Source organism: Moschus berezovskii, chromosome 18 (assembly GCF_049115385.1).
Source record: "Moschus berezovskii isolate FMDL1 chromosome 18, NW_MosBer_1.0, whole genome shotgun sequence".
Taxonomy (NCBI): domain Eukaryota; kingdom Metazoa; phylum Chordata; class Mammalia; order Artiodactyla; family Moschidae; genus Moschus; species Moschus berezovskii.
Window position 1 is genome coordinate 75,409,994 of NC_142477.1, and position 26,383 is coordinate 75,436,376.

General features: G+C 43.1%; 1 protein-coding gene across 5 annotated transcripts in view; it reads right to left on the reverse strand.

Moving 5' to 3' along the window:
- KCNIP1 (potassium voltage-gated channel interacting protein 1) overlaps positions 1 to 26,383 on the reverse strand; it is a 416,919-nt gene that overhangs the window by 39,394 nt on the left and 351,142 nt on the right. The window contains exon 1 of one of the 5 annotated variants that reach the window (XM_088827576.1): positions 20,977 to 21,085. The exons of the other annotated variants lie outside the window; for them this stretch is intronic. Coding sequence (XP_088683702.1) covers positions 20,977 to 21,085 — 109 coding nt within the window. Of the gene's footprint in view, positions 1 to 20,976; positions 21,086 to 26,383 lie in introns of those variants that run through there. 5 annotated transcript variants of the gene reach the window in all.

The following is a 26,383-nucleotide window of genomic DNA, read 5'->3' on the forward strand; positions in this document are numbered from 1 at the left end:
AGATGTTGATAATTTGTAAAACTGGTTGGTCCCGAGGCCACTAGAGAAGCTCCATGCCTGGGCCTGATGTGGGGGCTGGAGCTGATTCTCTGGAGAGAGGGCTTCCAAGAGCTTCCTGTTTATTATCTGCAAGCATTCAGGAGTGCCTTCTGAGATGCCCTGTTGGGGATAAGTGAAGATGAGAATGTTCGCTGTACAGTTGCATCCTCAAGGAGTTAGGACCCTGAGACACCTGAGTGCACTGGGGGTTTTTGTGGTAAAATTTGTATCCAGGGTTTGTTTTAATCAGGTACCTTAATACACTGGAGAAGGAAATGGCAACCCACTCCAGTATTTTTGCCTGGGAAATCCATGAACAGAGGAGCTTGGCAGGCTACAGTCCATGGGGTTTCAAGAGTTGGACATGACTTAGTGACTAAACCATCACCACCACCACCTTAAGGGGCTTCCCTTGTGGCTCAGTGGGTAAAGAATCCACCTGCAATGTGGGAGATCTGAGTTTGATCCCTGGGTTGGGAAGATCCCCTGGAGAAGGGAAAGGCTACCCACTCCAGTATTCTGGCCTGGAGAACACCATGGACTGTATAGACCATGGGATAGCAAAGAGTCGGACACAACTGAGTGACTCACTCACCACCGTAAGACACACAGATGTGAAATTGACTGTCATAAAGGAAAAAGCTTATACTCACAGACCCCTAGACACAGGAGACACAGTACCCCAATGCAGAGCCGCACAGTGAAGCACCACGGGTGGCAGGAGGTGGAGACAGATGAGAGGGGAGGCGCGGCCCAGAGCATTTCCTGGGGATTTTGTGGGAGAGTGGGCAAGGCAGGAGGGATATGGTGAGCAAGCTAAGGATTGGAAAGTTTGAATAATGTGGCAGCTCTGGGCTACAGGGATGGTCCCTAGTCACATGGTACCTGGCCCTGGAATGATTTAGGACAGAGTCAATATTGGCGAGGTGTGTGACAGATAAAGGAGATGATTGTATTTGGGCTCTGGGTTGGTTGACTTGCACACAAAGGCACACTTGAAGAGTAGTCATTTGCTGTCCCTAGGAATTAACTCGGAGAAGGCAATGGCACCTCACTCCAGTACTCTTGCCTGGAAAATCCCATGGACGGAGGAGCCTGGTAGGCTGCAGTCCATGGGGTCGCGAAGAGTCGGACACGACTGAGTGACTTCACTTTCCCTTTTCACTTTCATGCATTGGAGAAGGAAATGGCAACCCACTCCAGTGTTCTTGCCTGGAGAATCCCAGGGACGGCAAAGTGGTGGGCTGCCGTCTATGGCGTCGCACAGAGTCGGACACGACTGAAGCGACTTAGCAACAGCAACAGCAACAGGAATTAACTAGCTGGGTTGGGGAGGGGGGAGTTTCTCCAGGATAAAGGCCCCAAATAGCAGAGCATCAAGAATAAAGGAAATGGGACTTCCCTGGTGACCCGGTGGTTAGGAATCTGCCTTGCAGTGCAGGGATGCAGGTTTGCCTCCTGGTTGGCGGACTGAGACCCCGCATGCTGTGGAGCACCGAGTTCCGAGCACTGCAGCCTGAGCCTGCATGTTCTAGAGCCTAACAGCCTAGGAGTCAGTGCACTGTGACAAAGACCTCACATGCCGCAACTAAGACCCAACACAGCCAAATACATAGATAAACGTGTTTTGAAAGCATAATCAAATATAGTCAACGGAGTTTGGTTCTGTAATCAGATAGACGCAGGTTACAAAATGCCTGCTTTGACACTTCCTAGGTGGGGTATCAGTAACAAACCTCCCTGGGACTCATTTCACACACTCCGTATCTCCTCTGAGGACAAGTGCGAGGACTACTGTGCCTCCTGTTTCTAGGAGTCTGGGAGTATCAACTTCTTTCTTCTTGACAGTCATTTTCATGCCTGTGTGGATTAAAGGGCCTAATTAAAACAAACCCTGGGAATGAATTTTACCACAACAGTCATCCTAGAGTGCATAATTATGGACTATCTTTGACAGGCCATATGATTACATGGGTGGACAAAAGCAGATGTGGTTCTTCTCCCCAGTGAAGTTACAGTTTGTGCATGGGAGACGTAACTTCAGAATCACAGAAGACACACATGTAAAATTATCACTGAGAATTTCTGGAAGGGGGAGCTGCTATTTGATGCTGTGGGAGGAGGCAGCAGGGGCTGTGGTGGAGTGTAAGCAGTCAGGAAAGATTTCCCTGAAGGAGTGATCAGGTCAGTTCAGTTCAGTCACTCAGTTGTGTCCAACTCTTCGCAACCCCATGCACTGCAGCATGGCAGGCTTCCTTGTCCATCACCATCTCCCGGAGCTTACTCAAACTCATGTCCATTGAGTTGGTGATGCCATCCAACCATCTCATCCTCTGTCGTCCCCTTCTCCTCCTGCCTTCAGTCTTTCCCAGCATCAGGGTCTTTTCTAATGAGTCAGTTCTTCTCATCAGGTGGCCAAAGTATTGCACTTTCAACTCCAGCATCAGTCCTTCCAATGTATATTCAGGACGGATTTCCTTTAGGATTGACTGGTTAGATCTCCTTGCAGTCCAAGAGACTCTCAAAAGTCTTCTCCAACACCATAGTTCAAAAGCATCAATTTCTTGGCACTCAGCTTTCTTTATAGTCCAACTCTCACATCCATACATGACTACTGGAAAAATCATAGCTTTGACTAGATGGACCCTTGTTGGCAAAGAAATGTCTCTGCTTTTTAATATACTGTCTAGGTTGGTCATAGCTTTTCTTCCAAGGAGTAAGCTTCTTTTAATTCCATGGCTGCAATCACCAACTGCAGTGATTTTAGAAGTGAAGGAATGATAGTAGACATGAAATCTAAAGAGATGGGAGCTCACTTGGTGGGAAGGAATGTGTGTGTGTGTGTGTGTGTGTGTGTGATTCTAAGAAGGGAGGGAAGATGGGGTGGAGCTTTTCAGGAGCCTCTTGTGTACAGGCTCTGGGGAAGGAGAAAACAAGGTGTTCAGAGGAAATACATCTGAGTACACCCTTCAGTGGCTCCCCATCGCCCGAAGGAGAAAGGCCACCCTCGGGAATGAGGCTGTCAAGGTCCTTTCTGATCTGCTGCCTGCTTAGCTTTCCAGTTTCTTCTGTTGCTTCACTCCTACCCACTGACACCCTATTGCCCATATACTCACTCTCCAGAATTTCTTGCTGTTCCCCCAGCATGATTTCCTGGGTGACATTTTCATAGCTTTGCGTGTGCTCCTGCCCCCATCTGGTGCCCGATTTCCTTCTGTCTTGGCTGGGTTATTTCCTGGGTCTCCTTCAAACCTATCCCATTGCACTGCATACCTTTGAGGACACTATTTAGACTACAGTGTGAATGGTGCTTGCCAGAGTTGTGCAGCTCCTCAAAAGATGTCACCACAAGAGCTACTTCCTCTGAAATGGAAGTTGTTCTATCTTCCCCAGACAGCATCAGTTTAAGATTTCACTCTTTGAAGCATCTATCATATGGCATGGTAAATACAGAAAGGCATTTCTGTCTCTCTTGATCATGGGCTCCTTGAGGGTATGGCAAGTTCAGGCACTCACAAAAAAGCAATATGTTGAGCTCCTATTCTGGTCAATTACCATCCCAGGCACCAGCAATATGGTCACAAATGCTCTGTTCAGTAGTACTGACACATTAAACAAATAATCACTCAAATGAATGCATAATTACACAATTATATCTGTGAGGGAAAAGAGTGGGGATAGCATGAGTCAGAAGAACCAGAAGGAGCCAGTTTAAGTCAGGGGGAAGGGGAGTCTGCAGACACTGAGCTGAAGTGTAAAGGTGAGAAAGAGCGGCAGAAGGGTCTCAGGGAGCGGGGATAGTGTGTGCCAGGATTATGCGACGGGAAGCAGCTTGGCCTTTGGAGGAGGGAAGTGGAAGCCAAGCAGTGGAGCAGAATGATGGAAGGAGGAAGTGGTATCCAAGAAGGCAATTGGTCAAACCAGCCAGCTTCAGGATTTTACCTTTAGAGCAGGGACAGCAGAGGTTTATAACTGCCCCAAGACTGACCTAATTAAACTTCAAAGCTTTTGCACAGCAAAGGAAATAAAACCTACTGAATGGGAAAAAATATTTGCAAATGATATGACTGATAAGATAAATATCCAACATATATAAACAGCTCATACAACTCAAGGTCAAAAAAATGAACAACTTGATTAAAAAATGGGCAAAAGAACTGAACAGACCTTTTTCCAAAGAGGAAATGCAGATGACCAACAGACACATGAAAAGAGGATCAACACTGCTAATCATCAGGGAAATGCAAACCCAAACCACAATGAGATATCACCTCACACTTTCAGAAGGGCTATCATCAAAAGAAAGCAAATAATACATTGTTGGCAAGGATGTGGAGAAAAGCGAATCCTTGTCTACTGTTGGTGGGACTATAAATTGGTACAGTCACCATGGAAAACAATATGGAAGTTACTCAAAAAACTACAAGCAGAGGTAACTATGACCCAGTAATTCAACTTCTGGACATAGATCCAAAAACAACAAAGCAACCTCAAAGCAAAAATACTAATTCAAGAAGACATATGGACTCTAATGTTCATAGCAGCATTACTTACAATTGCCAAGATATGGAAGAAACTTGTGTCCATCGACAGATGAATGGATCAAGAGGATGTGGAACACACACACACACACACGCACACACGCACACACCTTGGAATACTACTTAGCCATAAAAAGTAACAAAATGCTTCCATTTGCATCAATATGGGTGGACTTGTCAAACAGAGAAATACAAACGCTATATGATATCACTTATATGTGGACTCTAAAAAAGGCAGCAGACTGGGTGAATCTAACAAAAGTGAAGTAGCTTCACAGATGTAAAAGACAAACTAGTGGTCACCAGTGAGGAGGGAGGAGGGATGATACATAAGTGGGCAGTGGGAGACACAAATTATTGGGTGTAAGATAAGCTATGAGGATGCATTGTACATCATGGAAAATAGAGTCAATATTTTATATTTACTGTACATGGAGGAGAGCCTTTAAAAATCATGTAAAAATTTCCCCAAACCAGAAATTCACCTAAATATTCATCAACAATATACAGCAAGTTGTTAGTATAGTCACACAATAAAATGCTACACAGCGATGTGAATAAATTAACTACAGCAGCATCCAACAATATGAATGGAGTGCAAAACCAAGTAAAATTAACCTGTGCTTTAGAAGTCAGGATAGTAGTTCTTGGGGAGTAGGGACTGGAGTGGAGCAAATAAAGGGCTTCTGGGATGCTGAAATGGTCTTTCCTTTGTTTTTTGGAAAAAATTATGGGTGTTGGTTGCATGGGTTTCTGGTACATATTTCAATAAAAGTTGTTTTTTTTTTAAATCTGTTTGTCTGTTTTTTAAGTTGCAGAAGAAAGCCCTGCTAGGAGAGTGTAACTGGGAGAGATGATGTAGACTTTGAGGGAGACCCACGAGGAAGTGATTTTAAATCTCTCTGTCCCAGGAAACCACCAGACTTGCTGATACAGTGGACAGGGTGTGAGGGAAAAGGATGGGCAGGTGACAAGGAAGACTTTCCAGGCGTGAGTAATTGGATGGGTGACGGGAACGTGTTGTGCAGTGGGGAAAGGATGGGAGAGAGTTGTCACATTCCTCTCTGTACCCCTTGCCCTAGCAAGGGTCTTTTACAGAGCGTGAGTTTGGTTTTCATACATTTACCTTTGATTCGTAACCTAATGATCAGGGGTTTCCCTGGTGGCTCAGTGGTAAAGATTCCACCTGCCAGTGTAGGAGACGTAGGTTCAGTCTCTGGGTTGAGAAGATCCCCTGGAGAAGTGAATGGCAACCCAAAATACTGGAAAACTGCATATCCTGGGGAATGCCATAAACAGTGGAGCCTGGTGGGCTACAGTCTACGGGGTTGCCAAGAGGTCATTAGGGCTTGGTTATTTGAGCAAACTTCAGGAGACAGGGAAGCACAGGGGAGCCTGGCTGCAGTCCATGCGGTCACAAAGAGTCAGACATGACTTAGTGACTGAACACTTAGTAATTAAGTGACAAAGGTGGAATTTGAGCTATGTTTTTTAATGTTGCCTCATTACTTTTGTCTGATCTGGGAATCATGTGCCTTAGTGGGAGATGGGGGCTGTTTCCCCATTTCAGCCTCTATGATGACAGGAGGGAGTCCTGATGCTCAGAAAGTGCTCGGAGGTCTCCAAAAGAGAACAGCTCTCAGATTGTGTTTTGCCCTTCTTAAAAAAAATTTACCCATAATGTCTCTTTATAGGATAAAAAAAATAAGTAGCAGATTTATTAAAATATACGACTTTTTACTTTAGGACAGCATGGCTGTCTTAAATTTTGAATCATATTATTCAGTATTGTAAGCCAAAATGTATCATATATTATTAATTTATTTTTAAATAGACATTTTTCTTATAGATTAGCATTCTAATTACTTCTGAGAAAGTGGGCAGCAGGAAGGTGAGGGTTCCAAATAGGATTGTCCTTAAGATAAATTGATGTCGTTGGCTGAGAACACTTCAGCCTTTTCCCCATCTGGGAACAGGACCATCTGTCATCCTGGAGGGGCCAGGCTGGGATTGTTTTTTGTGCTAGATCTGCCCCAAGTGTTGGAGGTTCTTCCCAGGAGTGAACTGGGGTGCTTCCAGCCATAGATCCTGCAAAGACACCATCCAAGTTTGCATGATGAAGGTGAAAACCATCAGGACAGAGCTGCCTCCCATCTGCCTCTTGATGCGTCTCTTCTTCTGGTCAGTGGCCCTTTCTAAGCAACCCCTCCCCACCAAGGCACACACAGAGTTCCTGTTTTACTGATTCTTCCCCCAACCCAAAACCAAAACTTCCCTGTGGCAGCCAGGAGAGCAGTTCATGCTATGTGATGACAGGAGAATTTACAGGTCTTTCAAATGCTTCATGTAATTGTAAAATCTCAGCATTTACAATTTGGGTGAAACCCAGGCATGTCCATTCATATCAGGACGTGTTGACTGAGAGCCTTCTGAGGTCAGTTCAGTTCAGCCGCTCAGTCATGTCCGACTCCTTGTGACCCCCACGGATCGCAGCACGCCAGGCTTCCCTGTCCATCACCAACTCCCGGAGCTTGCTCAAACTCATGTCATCTGAGGTCAGATGTTCGCATCTGTATAGTTGGAGAAGTGGAAAAAGGTGGATGCTGCCCCAGGGAGTGTGGCTTGAACTCCAGATCTGTCGTACACTAGTTGTGTTGCTTCTGCAATTAGGTCGCCAGACCAATGGCATTTCTTTGTATGTGAAGGACTCTCACTTTTCAAGTTCTTCCCAAGGATTAGGTAGGCACCTAGGACACAGCACATAGTAGGTGTGCAGCACTTGTGGCTCCTTTCCTTTCCCCTCCTGCCTATTCCAGTGTGAGGAGGTGGCATGACAAACTGAGCTCTGGGTCACCATGCCTGGGAGTCAATCTGCCACCATCTTTAATGGACACTGTGTGGGAGGGCTGGCCTGACCCCTGGGAGCCAGCACAGGGCAAAGAACACTGAAACACATCCCTTAGCCCCTGGTTCAGTATCCTCAGCAGGGCTGGACATTTCCATTCTCTGGGCTTCAATTCCTCTACAGTGGAAAGAGGGGGTGGGGAAACAGGGGCCCTGGATTTCCACTTACTAGCCTTGGACAGTTCTCTCTATATTTCTAGTTATTAATCAATTATGGATCTAGTCTCCAGAAACTTCTCTAAAGTCACCTTGAACCTATCTTCAATTTATATTAAATTTCCTCTTGAGATACCAAGTTTCATTAAGTTTATTGGCTTTGGGTAAGTCAAATTCCTTCTAATCAGTCCTAGTTTACTTCTTTTAATCTAATTTTAGTATTTTTAGGATTTGCTCAACATTTATTTTTTTAATGTATAAGCATGTCCATGCTCTTCATTCAGATTTTAGGGAAGAGAAGATTTACATAAAAGAGCTTAATGAATTCCTACTATGTAAATTATTGAATTCTTACTATATGTAAGGATATGCTAAGTGCTTTCACATTTGTTAATCTCCTTTTATCTTCCCAGAAATCATGGGAGGTAATATTTGTATTCCCAGTTTGCCATTGGTCAAACTAAGTTCCAGAAAGCTTAATGACTCTCCCAGGGTCCCAGAGAAAGTAAATGCTTGCACTGGGATGTAGAACTGGAGCTTTCTTTCTATAATCTGGTTCCATCACTTCATGGCAAACAGATGGGGAAACAATGGAAACAGTGACAGATTTTATTCTCTTGGGCTCCAAAATCACTGCAGATGGGTACAGCAGCCATGAAATTAGAAGTTGCTCGCTTCTTGGAAGAAAAGCTATGCCCAACCTAGACAGCATATTAAAACGCAGAGACATTACTTTGCCAACAAAGGTCTGTTTGGTCAAAGCTATGGTTTTTCCAGTAGTCGTGTATGGATGTGAGAGTTGGACTATAAAGAAAGCTGAGCACCGAAGAACTAATGTTTTTGAACTGTGGTGTTGGGGAGGACTCTCTCGAGAGTCCCTTGGACTGCTAGGAGATCCAACCAGTCAATCCTAAAGGAAATCTGTCCTGAATATTCATTGGAAGGACTGATGCTGGAGTTGAAAGTGCAATACTTTGGCTACCTGATGAGAACTGACTCATTAGAAAAGACCCTGATGCTGGGAAAGACTGAAGGCAGGAGGAGAAGGGGACGACAGAGGATGAGATGGTTGGATGGCATCACCAACTCAATGGACATGAGTTTGAGCAAGCTCTGGGAGTTGGTGACGGACAGGGAGGCCTGGTGTGCTGCGGTCCATGGAGTCATAGAGTCGGACACAACTGAGTGACTGGACTGAGCTGAACCGAACTGCTTCCACAATGTTGCAATAATGTAATGTTGCCCTCCAGCTTCTTTCTGCCTTCCCTTTCCTTCTGCCTCTTTATACATTGAGAGATGGAAGTGATTATTCCTGGAGTTGCTCAGCATTGATTCTTACTTCTCCAGACATGGAGGATTTTTTTTTTTTCTTAAAGTCTCACTGTCTTGTCTGAAAAGGACTGGAAACTCGAAAGCAGGGGTCCTCTAGGGCTCCCATCTAGCAGCCTGCTTCATTTCTGTTGCGCTTGGCTTCTGTGGTATCTTAGGATAAAGCTGTCACTGCTACAGCTTAATGCAGACCTGGCTGAACAGTAGCACATACATTTAATAGCATGCATGTTTAATTGCATCTGGCCAATGAATGCATTCCATGTTTGTGGATCTTTACTTAGGTGGTTCTTGGGGAAAATTGAGGGCATGTATATCAAGCAATTTTTGAATTATGTCTCTATTAGAATCTGTGAATGTCTCCCCAGGGGAGCCAGGAAAACTCTATTAGCTGAGCAGTTTAAAACAGGATTGGAGGAAGCAGTGGGGGAATATCCCATAGGGAACAATAATTACAAACAGCACTTCCATGTAAACAGGTCTTTATGTGCTTTCTATATTAAATTCCTGAGAGTGAGACTCTGGGGTGGTATCTCAGCGCCCCCTCAAGAGCCACACCCCTGAAGTGCTGGAAACTGAGGCAGAAGGCTCAGAGGGCCCTGCTGGCTTCCCCAGCACTGGAAGCCTCTCAGACCTTGACAACACTGAGCTGTAGGCAACAGCACAATGCTGGCATTGTTGTGTGACCTTGAGGAAGTGACCTTGGGCAAGTCACTTCCTCCCCTTGGGCCCTTAATGTTTTAGCACTGAGTCAAATGCTTTCATACAATTCATTTCAATTAATTCTTACAATAGCCTTCAAGGTGAGTTTTATTACCCCCATTTTACAGACTGGGGGCTAAGTTCCCCCCCCAAAGTCATTAGTCAGCAGATGGCAGAACTGGGGTTTAAACTCTGGCCTCTGACTCCAGCTTTAAGGTTATTTTCACTTCACCAGATTGTTTCTATGCTCTTTAGGGTGTTGTCCAGCTAAACATTCTATGAAATATATCTTTTTGGTACCAGAAGCTTGGTGATCTCACCTTGGCTTTTGCAAAACTCTCTCTAAATAAAACTCATTTACAGTCTAGCAGCCATGGAAACACACATATCACTCACTAGTTTTGTATTTTATTTATGACTGCTGTTGGTTCTAGTGTTCTAGGGGTTATGGCTGGGGCCAGTGCACCTGTAACGCATCTGGACTGATGATTGGTTGTCATAGGGATGGTATGTAAGGAAATGCTGCGGTCCTGGCGTAACCGGGAAGGGTTAATTTGGAATTTACGCTGGGTCTGCTTCTGGGACTTGAACCCTCATCTTGCCACTTTTGTAAGCATACATAACGGTCTGCCTTGGGGAGAAACCTTGAGCCTCCGCCCCATGAGGGACTATAAGGAAGGGACACTAACAAGGCCCCCTGCCTGAGGCTGCCGTCCTAGGGGACATTTGCGAGGACTGAATGCTCCTTTTACTTTGTTTCCTCACCCCACCCCTCATCTTTGATCCATGAAAGAACCTGGCCTTGACAAGATGGTCATTTTGAGGCGTTATCCTGCCATCTTCTCGGTCAGCCAATAAGGTCCCTTCTTAGTCCCAGCACCTCTTCTCAGATTCGCTGACATCGAGTCAGTGTGAGGCTTGGACTTGGTAACACTAGCTGGACTGAACCCCTTCCGTCTCCCTTGAAAGCAAGTACATGGGTCTTCTTACATAAAGTGGAATCATGGGATCATGAAAACTTCCAGGTTGGACAGACCTTAGTTAGATCATCCAGTAGATTTCAAACTCCTAGATAGGCAAAGAATTCTTTAATCAAAGGAAATTTGCTTGGCAGCTAAGTATGTAAATGAGATGAAAGCATCAGATGCTGAAATTAAAGTAAGAGATCATAAGAATGTTGCTTTCCTTCTTCAGATCCCTTAAGGTGGTACTTCAGGAGGTTTTACAATTCATCATTGGAAGCTAGTGATCCAATCCAATCTGTACCTTTTATAGTTGGCTAGCGTGAGCTCAGTGAGGGACGCTGGTGTGCCTCAGGGATTGGAACTGAGGCTGGAGTCCAAGTTTATTGACTTGCCGCCCAGGGCCCTTTTCTTAATCTCATAAACAGTGGCAATGTCCCAGGATTGGGCTAAAAAGGATTCTAGTCCTTTTGCTATGAATAATTTGTACATTAACCCATTCATTCATCAGCTTTTACTATGTGTCAAGTAGCAGAACTTAACCCCATTCTTAGAATACTCTGAAATATCAGAGTATTAACCTAGGGCAGGCCAGAGGGAGAATAGCACACTTCTGTCAATATTTAGAACGTGCATTAGGAAGATAATAGAGAGGTTTAGAAAAGGAGTCAGACTTGGACCCACAAGAGAAGAGCAAGAAGTAACTGTGCTTGGTGTGGGATGTGGAGTCTTTGCTGGTGAACTTGGAAGCCTTTGTCTTGGGCTGCTGAATGCATTGCAAGGTGTGAGAAAGTTTTGTGGATAAATCACTGGGTCTGTCTGTCATCCATTAATTAGTTGCTTGTTCATTCATCCAGCATTTCTGGAGCATCCTATGTACTGGGCACTGCGTTGGGCAGAAGGAATCATGGTGAACAGGACAGACATACTCACTATCTTTGACGAGTGGGCCTCTTCGCAAGCTTCCTCTGTGGGATAAAGATATTTATTCATTTGGTTCACTCATTTAACGAATACTTGTTCTTGTTGCTAGAACCACCTATCCTCTTAAAGTTGATTCCCTTAGGAGACACAGCTTAGAAGGACTCTTGAGGGGACAGGTCACCCCAACCATATTTTCTCTAATTTTTAAAGTAAGCACATATGAAAGCAGTTAACAGTCTAAAGCCAATTTATCATTGTTCCTTAATGTCCATGGGGAGACTGATTCCAGGCCACCTCTCCACTGGCAGATACCAAAATCCACAGATGCCCAAGTCCTTATAATGTAAAATGGGATGGTGTTTGTGTATAACCTATGTACATACTCCAGCATACTTTAAATCACCTCTGGATCACTAATACAATGTAAATTTTATGTAAATACAATGTAAACGTTATGCAAATACTCGCTCAGATGCATCAAATTCAATTTTTGTTTTTTAGAAACTTCTGGATTTTTTTTTCAAATATTTTCCACATGCAATTGTTCGAATCTTCACATGTGGAACCCACCAATGTGGAGGGCCAATTGTACTGTGTTAGTACAATAATTTAATAAAAAATGATTGTACTTGGGCTGTTCCCCCCGCAAATTCACTGATGAAACAATTGTCTAAGCAGTGATCTGTTTTTCAAGAGTGATTTGAGAGCAGTCAGGGTGCAGAAGTAACGGAACATAGGCTGGGTAAATTTCGATTGAAATGGATTGAAAGCAGGGCAGTCAGGGAGAGAAAGAATGGAAAGACCAGCCTAAGTGGACATCACAGGAGAAGGCTCTGAGCAGCAGGAGAGAGATTTGGACTCCTGGGGCTAGAAGAGAGGAGACCAGGGGCATGGAGAGGAAAGACAGGGAGGAGGAATCTATGGATTTGCCTTTTTAATCCTTGAATGTTGCCTTGAGGGACATAGAGGAACGATACTGCTGCTTACTTGTTTCAAGGGTATTGGATCAATGAAGCATTATGCTGAATATACTAAACAAGTGACTATGTGGGTGACGCTGAACTCTTTATTTTGGAAAACCTCAAATGCCCGGCCTGCAAGATGTCTAAGAAGGTAACTAGGCAGACTGCTTTTGGCAGTTAGGTTATGGATGCTGGAGACAAAGGCTGCATCCCTCCCTGGGGCTGATTTTGTCTGGGGGCAATGGTGTTCTGGCCACAGCTCAAGTGCAAGGTTGAGTTGCTGTGACTTTCTTGTGCAGAGTGGAGTCTCTAGAGATTGAAGCACAAAGAGCAGTTGGTAAAGTATTAACTAGCTAAGCAGACTCCTCAAGGCTTGCGATGATAGGATGTGAGTTACTGGACACCCAGGTGAATCTGGAGTGCTGGTCTCAAGCTGGCTGAGTCTCCTTCGTGGTACTGCTGCCCCTGCCCCCACGCTCTCTCGCTCACTCGCCTCTTCACTGCTTTTCTAACCATTTCTCACTCCTCTCCCCTCTTTTCTTCCACCTCTCACCTCCCCGTCTCGTTTCACCTCCTTTCTCTCTAGCTGAAGACACTATGGACTTTTAAAGAAGGACCATTATATTCCTTAAATAGAATTTATATTCACTTAATGTAAAAATCAGGTTGTGATCCTTCTCTGTCAGTAGCCAGGAACCTGAGCGGTGCTGTCACAGTAGTACTTGGGGTTAACAGTGGAGCCGGGATGTCAGGGAAAGTTATGGGCACTTTCACTTTATCTGTAGTGTAAGAAATTGTTTTTAAAAAGTGAGAATCCACTCATCAGTTGCTTGTTTAATTACTATGTAAACAAACAGGTAAACCTCTTTTTACAAATCAGGTGAGTTGAACATTTTATGTTTCTCTTTCTCTGAAGAATCTCAACCGAGTCATATGCAGTTGCTTTGACTAGTATGTGGCCCTCACTTTTCTCAGAATCTATGACTTTGGATAGAAAAGTTAGCTTTAAAAAGTGCATTGTGCTTGTATGACAGACTGTGAAATACCAGCCATGCTATGCCAGCAAATCCTGTGTGTCTTTGTGCTGGGTTTCAGATTTTCTCAACTGCAGGATGGGGCTGGGAGAAGTGGGCAGCGAGCAGAGCGGGGCCTGGAGTCAGTCTCGTTGTGTCAGTCAGGTTAGGGGTCTTCAGGCCGTGGCTGAAGGTAAAAGCAGCGGCTTGGGTCTGGGTGCCTCTGGGGAGCTCTTTAAGATCCAAACACTAGAAAGGCTTCTGACCAGGATGCAGTCTCCTGATTAGAGGAGAGGAGGTCCTGGTTGTCCTCCTGCTTGCCATACGAGTGGAAAAGTTTTAGATAAAGACTGGGGAGGGTCCCCTGGAGCAGAAGAGGAGGTTGTCCATATGGGGAATTAGAGGTCTGAGGAGACCTCTCCCATTTACCTTGAAAGGGAACATCATAAGTTTTGAAAAATGATAATATAATGAACAGAATTGGTAGGGAGAGAAAAAGGAGAAGCAGAGGAAATAAGTGTCCTTTTCCCCCAATATTTCAGAGAAGGTGGATAATAGACACTGCTTAAAGCCTACATTTAAGTAGTCAAGGATTAAGCGTGCCATTTAAAGCATAATTATACATACAGAAGAATTAAAAACAACAAAGCAAATCTGGAGGTAGAAAGAGGGAAAAGAAGCAATGAGGATATAGTATAGCAGGGGGAATTACAGCCATTAGCTTGTACTCCATTTAATGGAGTACAATCTGTAAAAACACTCAATCACTATATGTACACCTAAAACTAATATAATACTGTAAATCAACTGTACTTCAGTTAAAAAAAATGAAAGAAGGATAAAAAAGGGAGAGGGTGAGGTTAAGGTTTAGGTGAATAGTCCACTAGAACTGCTTCTGTTCATTCAGTGGTAGGATGGTATATGGACACACACACAAACACACAGAGGCACAAATTATCAGTAGGATCCTGCTCCTCTTAGAGGCCCTAGGGGAGATGTCACTCCTGTGCCTCTTCTAGCTCCTGGGGGCTGCTGGTGGCACCATTCAGTCCCTGCCTCCATCTTCATGTTGCCTTCCCCTCTTCTGTCTGTATCTAATCTCTGCCTGCATCTCTTTTATGATACTGATGATGGCATATAGGACCCAACAAGATAATTCAGGATAATCTCAAGGTCTTTAATCATACTTGCAAATAACTTTTTTCCTTAATAAAGTGATTAGGACTTGATATCTTTGGGTGCCCATGTTTCAACCCAGTACAACCCAACTTTATTAGGTTACAAACATTTTACCAAAAGAAATAATACAGATATTTGATAAGTAGAAATGGTGATATTCCCAATGCTGTAGGCACAGTTTAAGAGCAAGTTTTGCTGCACTTGGACAATGAAAAGTGCTCTGGAACTCAGAAGGCATGAATTGAGTCCTAAAATTGTTATTTTCTAGCCATGTGAATTTGAAGTCAAAGCCCCAGAACCTGAGTTTTTTTTTTTAACACTATAAAAGTAGTTCAATGATAATATAAGATTTTTATCTCTCACAGGATTTTTCTGTTGTCCAGGTCAAACATGAGTTGGGCAATGTTTTCTCAACTATAAAATATATGCAGGCACTAAGTCCATAAGAAATGGTTAAAGTCAGATATATGTGGGTAGTTGACTTCATATGAACCATACTTCAAATCGTTTGCCATCAAGTGGATCCAGAAAATTTTCTGAGTAATACTATGTGTTTAATACAATTTAGAATGCATAGAAAATAGACTTTCTAAAGACCCCAACAAACACACATGGATTATCAGGGTTTCCCCAAGAGCTTTGCCAAGTTATTATTGCTATACTTCTTTTCTGCTGTTCTTGCATAGCTTGTGACATTCCTTTTTTCATGAACAAGTTACGGTCAGAGACAGCAAGATAACCCAATATTTAGACAGATATAAGATACGGCAGCAGGCGAACCCACTGTGAGGAACACTGTCATGTGCCTTACTGCTTAAGGTAGTGCTTGGAGTTAAAATCCCCAGAAAAATCCCCAAGAAAAAGAAATGCAAAAAGGCAAAATGGTTGTCTGAGGAGGCCTTATAAATAGCTGTGAAAAGAAGAGAAGCAAAAGGCAAAGGAGAAAAGGAAAGATATGCCCATTTGAATGCAGAGTTCCAAAGAATAGCAAGGAGAGATAAAAAAGCCTTCCTTAGTGATAAATGCAAAGAAATCGAGGAAAACAATAGAATGGGAAAGACTAGAGATCTCTTCAAGAAAATTAGACACCAAGGGAATATTTCATGCAAAGATGGGCTCAATGAAAGATCAAAATAGTATGGATCTAACAGAAGCAAAAGATATTAAGAAGAGGTGCATGAATACACAGAAGACCTATACAAATAAGATCTTCATGACCTGGATAATCACGATGGTGTGATCACTCACCTAGAGCATCCTGGAATGTTAAGTCAAGTGGGCCTTAGGAAGCACCACTAGGAACAAAGGTAGTGGAGGTGATGGAATTCCAGTTGAGCTATTTCAAATCCTAGAAGATGATGCTGTGCTGCACTCAATATGCCAGCAAATTTGGAAAACTCAGCAGTGGCCACAGGACTGGAAAAGGTCAGTTTTCATTCCAATCCCAAAGAAAGGCAATGCCAAAGAATGTTCAAACTACCACACAATAGCACTCATCTCACACACTAATAAATTAGTGCTCAAAATTCTCCAAGCCAGGCTTCAATAGTACATGAACTGTGAACTTCCAGATGTTCAAGCTGGTTTTAGAAAAGGCAGAGGAACCAGAGATCAAATTGCCAACATCCACTGGATCATTAAAAAAGCAAGAGAGTTCCATAAAGACATCTCCTTCTGCTTTATTGACTATACCAAAACCTTTGGCTGTGTGGATCACCACAAACTGTGGAAAATTCTGAAAGAGATGGGAATACTAGACCACCTGACCTGCCGCTTGAGAAATCTGTATTCAGGTCAGGAAGCAACAGTTAGAACTGGACATGGAACAACAGACTGGTTCCAAATTGGGAAAGGAGTACGTCAAGGTTGTATATTGTCACCCTCGTTATTTAACTTATATGCAGAGTACATCATGAGAAACGCTGGGCTGGAGGAAGCACAAGCTGAAGTCAAGATTGCTGGGAGAAATATCAATAACCTCAGATATGCAGATGACACCACCCTTATGGCAGGAAGTGAAGAAGAACTAAAGAGCCTCTTGATGAAAGTGAACGAAGAGAGTGAAAAAGTTGTCTTAAAACTCAACATTCAGAAAACTAAGATCATGGCATCCAGTCCCATCACTTCATGGCAAATGGATGGGGAAACAGTGGAAACAGTGACAGACTTTACTTTTGGGGCTCGAAAATCACTGCAGATGGTGATTGCAGCAAATTAAAAGGTGCTTGCTCCTTGGAAGAAAAGTTATGACCAACCTAGACAGCATATTAAAAATTGCCGACAAAGGTCTGTCTAGTCAAAGCTATGGTTTTTCCAGTGGTCATATATGGATGTAAGAGTTGGACTATAAAGAAACCTGAGCACTGAAGAATTGATGGTTTTGAACTGTGGTGTTGGAGAAGACTCTTGAGAGTCACTTGGACTGCAGGGAGATACAACCAGTCCATCCTAAAGATCAGTCCTGAATATTCATTTGAAGGACTGATGCTGAAGCTGAAACTCCAATACTTTGGCCACCTGATGAGAACTAACTCTTTGATGCTGGGAAAGATTGAAGGCAGGAGGAGAAGGGGACAACAGAGGATGAGATGGTTGGATGGCATCACCAACTCAACGCACATGAGTTTGGGTGGACTCCGGGAGTTAGTGATACACAGGGAGGCCTGGCATGCTGCAGTCCATGGGGTTGCAAAGAGTTTGACATGACTGAGTGACTGAACTGAACTGAACTGGAGCTAGGATAGTGAATCACTTTTGAGGTTACCATCGCAGAGTCGGTAGACATGGTGCTTTGGGGAAAGGCTCTCAACTGGTGAGGGAAGAGTTTCATAAAGCTGGCCCAGCAAGAGTGAGAAGAGAGGCAAAGAATTAACTGGTATTGGTCTCTGAACCTTCTGGGAGGCATTACTTGCCTGTCACTTCCACATTCCTGTCTCAATCTTCTCTCCGTAGCCCTTGCTGTCTTCACTTCGGTGGAAGTGAAGATGAGCTTGATTGATTAGCAGGCCTTGGCAATAAAGGTTAGGTATGCATGGTGACATTAGCATATCAGGGACAAATCATCCTAGTGTTCCTACTCTGGACATTTCACTGGCAACTTTCAAATCCAGGAGGATTTGATGAACTTTAAATCAAAGACATAAAGCATGGATTTTATCTTTTTCCCCTGATGAGTGGTATATTCATTTGATTGGCAGGATCTAAGGCTGAAAAGAATTATTTATGAAGTACCTGCTATGAAATAGATAATAAGCTTGGTGCTTTCCCATATGCCACTTCATTCAATCCTTAGACTCTGTAGCATAACTACTGGTGTTTTGGGTTTAACTGTGTCATCCAAAAAGACATACGGAAGTCATAATCCTGATAACTGTAAAGGTGGCTTTATTTGGAAATAGAGTCTTTGCATATGTAATCAAGTGAAGATGAAACCATTAAGGTCAGTTCTAACACAATATGACTGGTGTTCTTATAAGAAGAGTCAATGTTATATGAAAACAGAGACAGAGAGAAGGTGGGCGTGTGAAAATGGAGGCAGAGATTGGAGTGATGTTACCACAAACCAAAGACCTGGAGCTACCAGAAGAAACTGGGAGAGGAAAGGATTGTCTTCTAGAGGCCCGGGGGGTAGTATGACTGCCAACACCTTGTTTTTGGAATTCTAGCCTCCAGAACTGTGACAGAAGACACTGATATTGTTTTGAGCCACCCAATTTGAAATAATCTGTTACAGGAAATTAATACAACCATCATTCTCATTTCTCTATTTTTTACAGATGAGGAAAGTAAAACCTGGAGAAAAAGAGACTACCTCAGGGTCACACAACTGATAAATAGCACACAAGGATCAAAACCCAAATCTTTTGACTCTGGTCCAATACATACATTATTTCAAAACTACTACTGAAAAATTAAATAAGAACAAGACCAAGGGCCTCAGAAAGATTACTGATGAGTTCTTTAGAGATGTCCCACTGTTCTCCATAAATTTACTGCATCATATTGGTCCCTCCAGTAGGTAGTCTTCTCAATATTAAGTAGGTGAGTAGAGTTTCTTATATCACACAAACATTAAAAATGGTATTTCAAACTATATGGCAAAGGTTGTAGCATAGGAGCCTATGTGTGGTATAGACTTAATGACAGACCACAGGCTCTGTCTGGAGCTGACTTACTTGTTGAGGTGCTAGTTGTCCGGGATGGAGAATGAAATTTTAGAGACAAATACCTGCTTATTGCTATTGCCGTATCTTTGGAAATTTTATGTAGCTTCTCTAAAACTGTATTCTTCCTTACATAAAAGGAACAAAAATATCTACTTTCCAAAGTTATTAATTTTTTCCTTTAGAGTGTTATTTTGAGGGCTGCATTAGCCCACGTATATAAAAGTACCTGGCACCTCGGATATTGTAAGTGCTGAATAAATGTTAATCCCTCCCTTCATCTGGGTTCCTGGAGGCAGTCTTAAACATATGTTCTCTACATTTTACCTTAATCCCCTCATTATTATAACATAAGATGAATAACTAATATCTTCTGTGGTAATAAAACCAAAAGTTGTAACCTTGAGATGTTAGAGCAGAGGAAGGGAGATATACCTCTGGATATGGAAAGGAAGAACAGGGTAGTATTTCCACTGTACCTTATAAGGAAGTAGGCAGCTCTTACATTAATCTGTAATCTCAGTGGGTATCTACTCTGAAGGTCTGAAAGGGGACAGACAGAATATGTTGTCTTGGGATCTGGTGGAAAAGAGAGGTTTTTCTCGATTTTTATGACAATTTTTTTGGCAAGATAAGTTTGGAATTTTGGAAGGGCAAAAATAAGGGACTGAGGGACAGGAGGAATCTCTATGTGCATACAGAGCTATTCTTCCAGATTGTTAGATTTCCTGTGGTTTTTAAGAAAGAAAAAGTTTTCTGAATGTGCTTCAACTTTTAAAATCTCAGGGAAACACAGCCATAGACTTTAGAATCATATTGAAAGTCACTAAATTTTAGCTAAAGATTAAAAATTTCTTACATAGAAATAACTTATAAAAATAGATAAAATAGAGCTGGTTTTCTGGAAGCAGGAATGAATGGCTCAGGGTCTGCTTTATCAACCCAACCACAAAACCAAATGCAGAGCAATCTCAGGGTTACTCAAGAATTCCATGAAGCAGAGACTGAAAGTCACCAATAGCCTCAAAGGAAATTGAGATCCAAATAAAACAGTGGTATTGCCAAGGTTAAACAGAGACAGATTATTGGTAGAAATCAGGTCTCTTGGCTCCTAGTCCAGAGCTCATCCAACCACATCATTCTGCCCTTCAGTCTCTGGTCTCCCTTATCTTTGGTTTGTAATTTAGCTAATTCTTTGCCTGCAAATGTATTTCATTATTATGTATGTTACCTCTTGGAAGAGGAATTCTGTCTACACTATGCAGTTATGAAAGCATATACATCAAATATGCATCAAACATGCATTTAATATACCTTGTTGGAGGCTGGCCTTGTTTAATGCATGGCTTATCAAAATTAGAATCTAGAAAGTTTCTCGGAGCCTAATTTTATGTGATATGAATAATAGAAAAACTATGTTCTACTTGGAACAAAATCTCATGACAAGGAAGAAAATGCTTTTCATTTTTTGAGCTCCTTTAACTTTGGGAACCAAGCCACTAGTTTTACAGTAATAAACAGCCTGGTCAACCTGAATTTTAGTAAGAAATGACAGATGAGGTGGATTTAGAGTAAGGGTTTTTTGAATATTGAGGGTTAAGGGTTGGGGAAAGGAATTGATATCTTTGTTTAATGTCTTTTCATTGTTGGGCACTGTGATTGGCATTTTGCAAAATCTTTTACTACCATAATCTTCCCAACTACTTTTTAAACAAAGTTAATCAACACAATGACTTTTGAAAGTTATTGACTTCTACCAACCTTATCAGACAATTCGAGAGAGAATTTTGATGTATTCTGCTAGTCTCACACAGCTAGTAATCCACCAAGACTCACAAGCATATAGGGTGGGAAGAGAAGATCCTAATCATCCCCTCCTGCTTCCCCACCACTCTCCAGGCGCCACGTTTCAGCACCACGGACAGTGCATCACTCCGGTGCTGGGAGTAAGGTTGGGATCAATACAGCTCTGATTTAGCCGGGCTTTTCCAAATCTCTCGGGTCTATGCGCTACTTTCTGTGCATTTTCTAAACTACTCTCACAACAACCTAAGCCAGAAAACATATTCATATGAATCGAGGAAGCTCGAGGGTTCGCTTACCGTCTGACAAGTCAATCAGCCCGAGGTAGTGCAAAAGTTTCAAAGAGGAGCACACGACCACCACTATTCCCAACGTCTGAAGCCCCTCGGACTCTCCCTCCGCCCACATCCTCGCGGAACACTGGCGCACCAGCACTCGCCTAGCGGGCATTTAAAGCCGGAAAATCAAGCTTCCAAGTCTCCTTTCCCGCTGGCGCACGGTTTATTTCCACCAGTCTCTCCCTCCCTCCCTCCCTTCCTCTCCTCCCAGCTCCCTCCACCTTTCCCCTCCTCCTAGCTGGCAACCTCTATGTTGTTTCATAGTAATCTTTGCTTTTATTTCATTTTCTCCTAAGGCAATCCCCCTAAAGGTTTATCCAACCCCTAACCATCAGCTACGCAATTGTTGTTGTTGCTGTTTAGTCGCTAAATCAGGCCCAACTCTTTTGCGACCCCATGGACTGTAACCCACCTGGATCCTCTGTCCATGGGATTTTCCAGGCAAGAATACTGGAGTGGGTTGCTGTTTCTTTCAGCAGGGGATCTTCCTGACCCAAGGATCAAACTCACATCTCCTGTGTGTCCCCTACATTGCAGGGGGACTCCTTACTGCTGAGCCACCAGGGAAGCCCAAGTGTGACTGTAATTGGCAAAGTTTTATAGCACACCCTGTCTGATACTCAGAGGGAATGCATGTGAGTGTAGTCATAAAGGAAGACAGAAAAGGAAGAGATCTATGCTTTTCTTCTGAGATGGAGTCGGAGGTTATTTTTTAAAAGGACAACACTTCATCTTTACTTCTTCAGTTGCAAAGAGTCAAGCTTATTCTGGAATACAGGTGCCCCCTGCTTTGACAACACAGAATGTCCCTGAAAGCTGAGTCATCAAGAAAGGATCTATAACCTGGGCCAAGTCCACAGTCACATTTGTGCTTGGGCAGGTTTTATATCAGTATCCGAAATTATTAAGAGGGTAGTCAGGCTGACTAAAGGATCACTCGGCAGCACTGAATGAGCAAAACTTCTAGAAATAAAGCAAAAACAAACAAACAAAAAAACAGTGAAGAAAAAGATACATGGTGTATCCTAAACTTTGGGGCTTTATGGGGAACTCTGTAATTTTCTTACACTGGATTATCAGCAATGAGTCTGACGGGGAACAGTAGTCAAAGCAGTGAAGAGGGAAGATTGCAGACTAATGTCACAGGCCTGTCCTTGGGAAAATTATTTGATCTCCATGAGGCCCAGTTTCCTCTTCTGTGAACAGACCTACCTCGAATAAGAGAACCCAGGCCACGTATGAGAACAGAGTACGCACTTAACCAATGCTGGTCTCAGAGTTTGAGACTACACTATGGTGGCAGCAATGTGGGAAAAAGACTCCCATGAATTGTGGGTGGGAATGTGCATTCAAACAATCTCTGGGGAGGGTAAACTCACAAGAAATAAATAGTGTATATCCCCTTGGGTTCTGAAATTTCACATAGAGGGATGCATACATGTCTGCACAAGTACATAAATGTGTGTGTGTGTGTAGGATATTTATCACAGCATTTGTTTATAACAGCAAAAAACTGAAAAAAAAACATACTTATCAGTGAGGAAACTGGTTAAGTAAATTACAGTGCATACATAAAAGGAATACTATACAGCTATTATAAGAATGGGATATAAGGAATATCATTGTTGTTTACTTGCTAAGTCACACCCGACTCTTTTATGACCCTATGGATTATAGCCTGCCAGGCTCCTCTGTCCATGTGATTTTTCAAGCAAGAATACTGGAGTGGGTTGCCATTTCCTTCACCAGGGGATCTTCTAGACCCAGGGATCAAACCTGTGTTTCTTGCTTGGCAGGCACATTCTTTAACACTGAGCCACCTGGGAAGCCCATAAAGAATATTATATAGTCATTAAAACTATACATCTTGTAAATTTAATTATAAGCTAAAATTTGTCATTTTGGGGAAGAATGTTAAAAAATATAATTAAATGAAAATAGTTGCTCAGTACAGTAGTTTAATTTTGAAAAGGGACATTTTAATTTTACCATTCATTTTAATTTTGGAAAGGGACACACACATACACAGGCTGGCATATACCTATTTCCATAGGTATATGGAACTGATAATTGAGATAACTGATAACAGGTATATGGAACTGATAACAGATAACTGATAACTGAGAATTTTAGCTGCTTCGAGAGGGTCTGGGGCTAGAGGAAGACCCATTATTGAAATTTTCTCCCCCGTGTGTAACTGATTTTAGACAGCAAGAATATGTAAATGTGAACACTGGTCTCTCCTTTCTTTCCTTCTCTGTGATAGGGGGAGACACATTCTACATATCTGAGCGAGACTCAGGAAACTCTCGTCTTCTCTGCTCTGCACAGCACCCCCCACCCCACCCCCCACCCCCGCCAATGGCTGTATGCATCAGTCTCCAGTTTCACTGGTGCCTGGGCAGTGCCTGGAGTCAATCCATTCCAGCTTGTGAAAGCTTATCGTTAAAATGTCAGGAAACCAACAAGGCAGTTGTTAACCCTTTGGTGACTTAAAATCAACCACAGCAAGAGTATTTACACCATGGAAATTGTCAAACACTATAAATGGGTGCTTCCTCCCGCTCCTCAGTATCACAGGTTTACCAGGACTCTTACTCTGCCATTCCAGACCCCACTATGCCATTCCAGACTCCATTTGCCCAAAAGGAAGCCTGACAAATACACCTGACCAGAGATTTCCCTGCCTTCCTGTGTTGTGTTTTTTCCCTTCTGGAGCCCTAGCAAGTACCATGCTTAACTCAGTGAGCTTAGTGGTGTTTTAGGCCTTGGCACAGCAGACATGAGGAACTAAGTCAGGAGTACAGATATTTCCAAGTTTCTGGCAAGTCAGTACTTTGCTCTCCTGCCTTCCCTACGGACTCTCCTGGTCTGTACCTGTTCCTCCCTGTCTCTCTCGTGCTTCTGTTAAGATTGGTGCTGTCCCTGACTTTCTCCTGCCTCCGCACTTTCACTCTTTGCAAGACTATGCACGCTCACTGCTCTAGATGTCAGCCCTGGGTAGATGGCTCTGGTCTCAGCCATATTTCTGTCCTGCATTTTTGCCTGTTGTATTATTTCACCTTGCACACAACTTTCTCAGTTCAGTTCCACTAACATATATATTACTCAGCATTTGTTAGATGCAAGGCCAGATGCCAGCAACTAGACTTAATCCTTGGTCACTTTCTAGAATTTCTGGAAATAAAAGATATGATAAGGAGGAACTGTGGTTCCCTCTTTATGCTTTGCTGTGACCATGCAAACACATTCTTTCAAGAATTCTGGCCTCAAAGACAAGCCCCTCCTGATTGTCTCCTAACCTGATCTTTAGGAACATTTGCCTTTCATGTGAATTACCTCAAAGATAACTGCACAGACTTAACTACAATTTTCTAGAAATTGCGGGGTGCTTTATACAAGCCGCTTCCCTTTCTGAGGGAATATCTGAGCCACTAGGAAAGCCCACACGCAGGTCTGCCTGCCTTCAAAAGCCACACTATCCCACATATCCAGTTAATAAGTGGGGTATCTGTGGTTGGCACTTGTGAGAGATCCATGAATTATTTATTAAAGAACCTGCTTTTTTCCTTACATCACATTTTCAGCCAGCATCATGTGGTGTCTGCACAAATCTTCCCTCTACATGTAACCTCCCTTTAAATTTTTATTGAAGTTCTGTCTTTCACTTGATGAGAAATTCTTACCTAACGGGAACGCTTCACAAATTGCTTTTTCTTATTTCCATATAGATTGTAAGGTGAATATGTTTGCATTGTAGATATCAGCCTGCATAGAACTGGACATTTTTCTCACTTTGTCCCAAATTATTTTTTGGCCAAGAATCTTTGTTGGCCTTCTTCAATTCTTTATCAGCACTAACAGGCTTTTTTTTTTTTTCCTCTCTCTGGGCTATTTGCCATAAAGAAACAAAGGATTGGGTCATTCATGAGATGTTCCCTCTGAGTGAGGATGGTGGGGGTGGCGCTGGTGTACCAACCTCTTGACCTCTTGGGTTAGATTCCTGACTTCTGCTCCGACCCAGACACCACAAAACACAGGATTCCAATTCAGAATTGTCACAGTCTGACAAATGAATATTGGCTGGGCTTCCCCGGTGGCTCAGAAGTTAAAGCATCTTCCTCCAATGCAGGAGACCTGGGTTCGATCCCTGGGTTGGGAAGATCCCCTGGAGAAGAAAATGGTAACCTACTCCAGTATTCTTGCCTGGAGAATCCCATGGACGGAGAAGCCTGGTAGGCTACAGTCCACGGGGTCGCAAAGAGTCGGAAACGACTGAGCGACTTCACTTTCACGGTCCCTTAGGGCTCTTGGGAACCAAGACTGTCACACTCAAAATGCCTAGCATCTTAGTCAGCTTAAGATTGTTGTTTAGTTGCTAAGTGTGTCTCATGCTTTTCAATCCCATGGACTGTAACCCGCCAGGCTCTTCTGTCCATGGGATTTCCCATGCAAGAATACTGGAGTGGGTTGCATTTCCTTCTCCAGGGGATCTTCTTTGCCCAGGGACTGAACCCATATCTCCTGCTTGGCAGGCAGATTCTTTGTCAGTGAGCCATCAGGGAAGCCCCAGCTTAGGATACTATAACAGAATTCTGTAGACTGGGTGACTTAAACAACAGATATTTATCTTTCACAATTTCAGAGGCTGGAAAGACTGAAATCAGGGAACCAGCATGGTTGGGTTCTGGTAAGATCTCTCTTTCTGGCCTGTAAATGGTTGCCGTCTTGCTGTATCCTTATATGGTGGAAAGAGACAGCTCTAATCTTTCCCTTTCTATAAGAACACTAATCTCATCATGAGGACTCCATCCTCATGACTCCGTCAAAACGTAATTACCTCACAAAGGCCCCACCCCCAAGTATCATCGCATTTCTAATTAGGGCTTCAGCATATGAATTTTGGCAGAGACACAGCATTCAGTCCGTAGCACGTAGTTTTCAGCAAACAACTTGCAGGTACACAGAATCTCTGGATATGAATTTTAGCTCTGCCCCCTGTATGACCTGGGACAAGTCATTGAAATGTTTGAAGCCAGCTTCCTCACCTGCAAAATGGGAATACTCCTGGTACCCATATTATAAGATTGTTGCAGTGATGACGTGCGATGTTACCATAAACTGCTTTTCACAGCCCTGGACATGCAGTGAACAGCAGTGTGGCACAGAGGTTTGGAGCGAGCCTCTGGGGCCAGACCACACGCACTGACCCTTTATTTGGCCGTTTATTTAGCTCTGTGACTATCAGTGCGTTACTGAACCTCTCGGAGCCTGAGTTTTCTCATAGTAAAATCATATGATCACATATGATCATAGTACATATTACAGACAGTTGCTGTGAAGACTGAAATGAGTTAGCAATTATTCA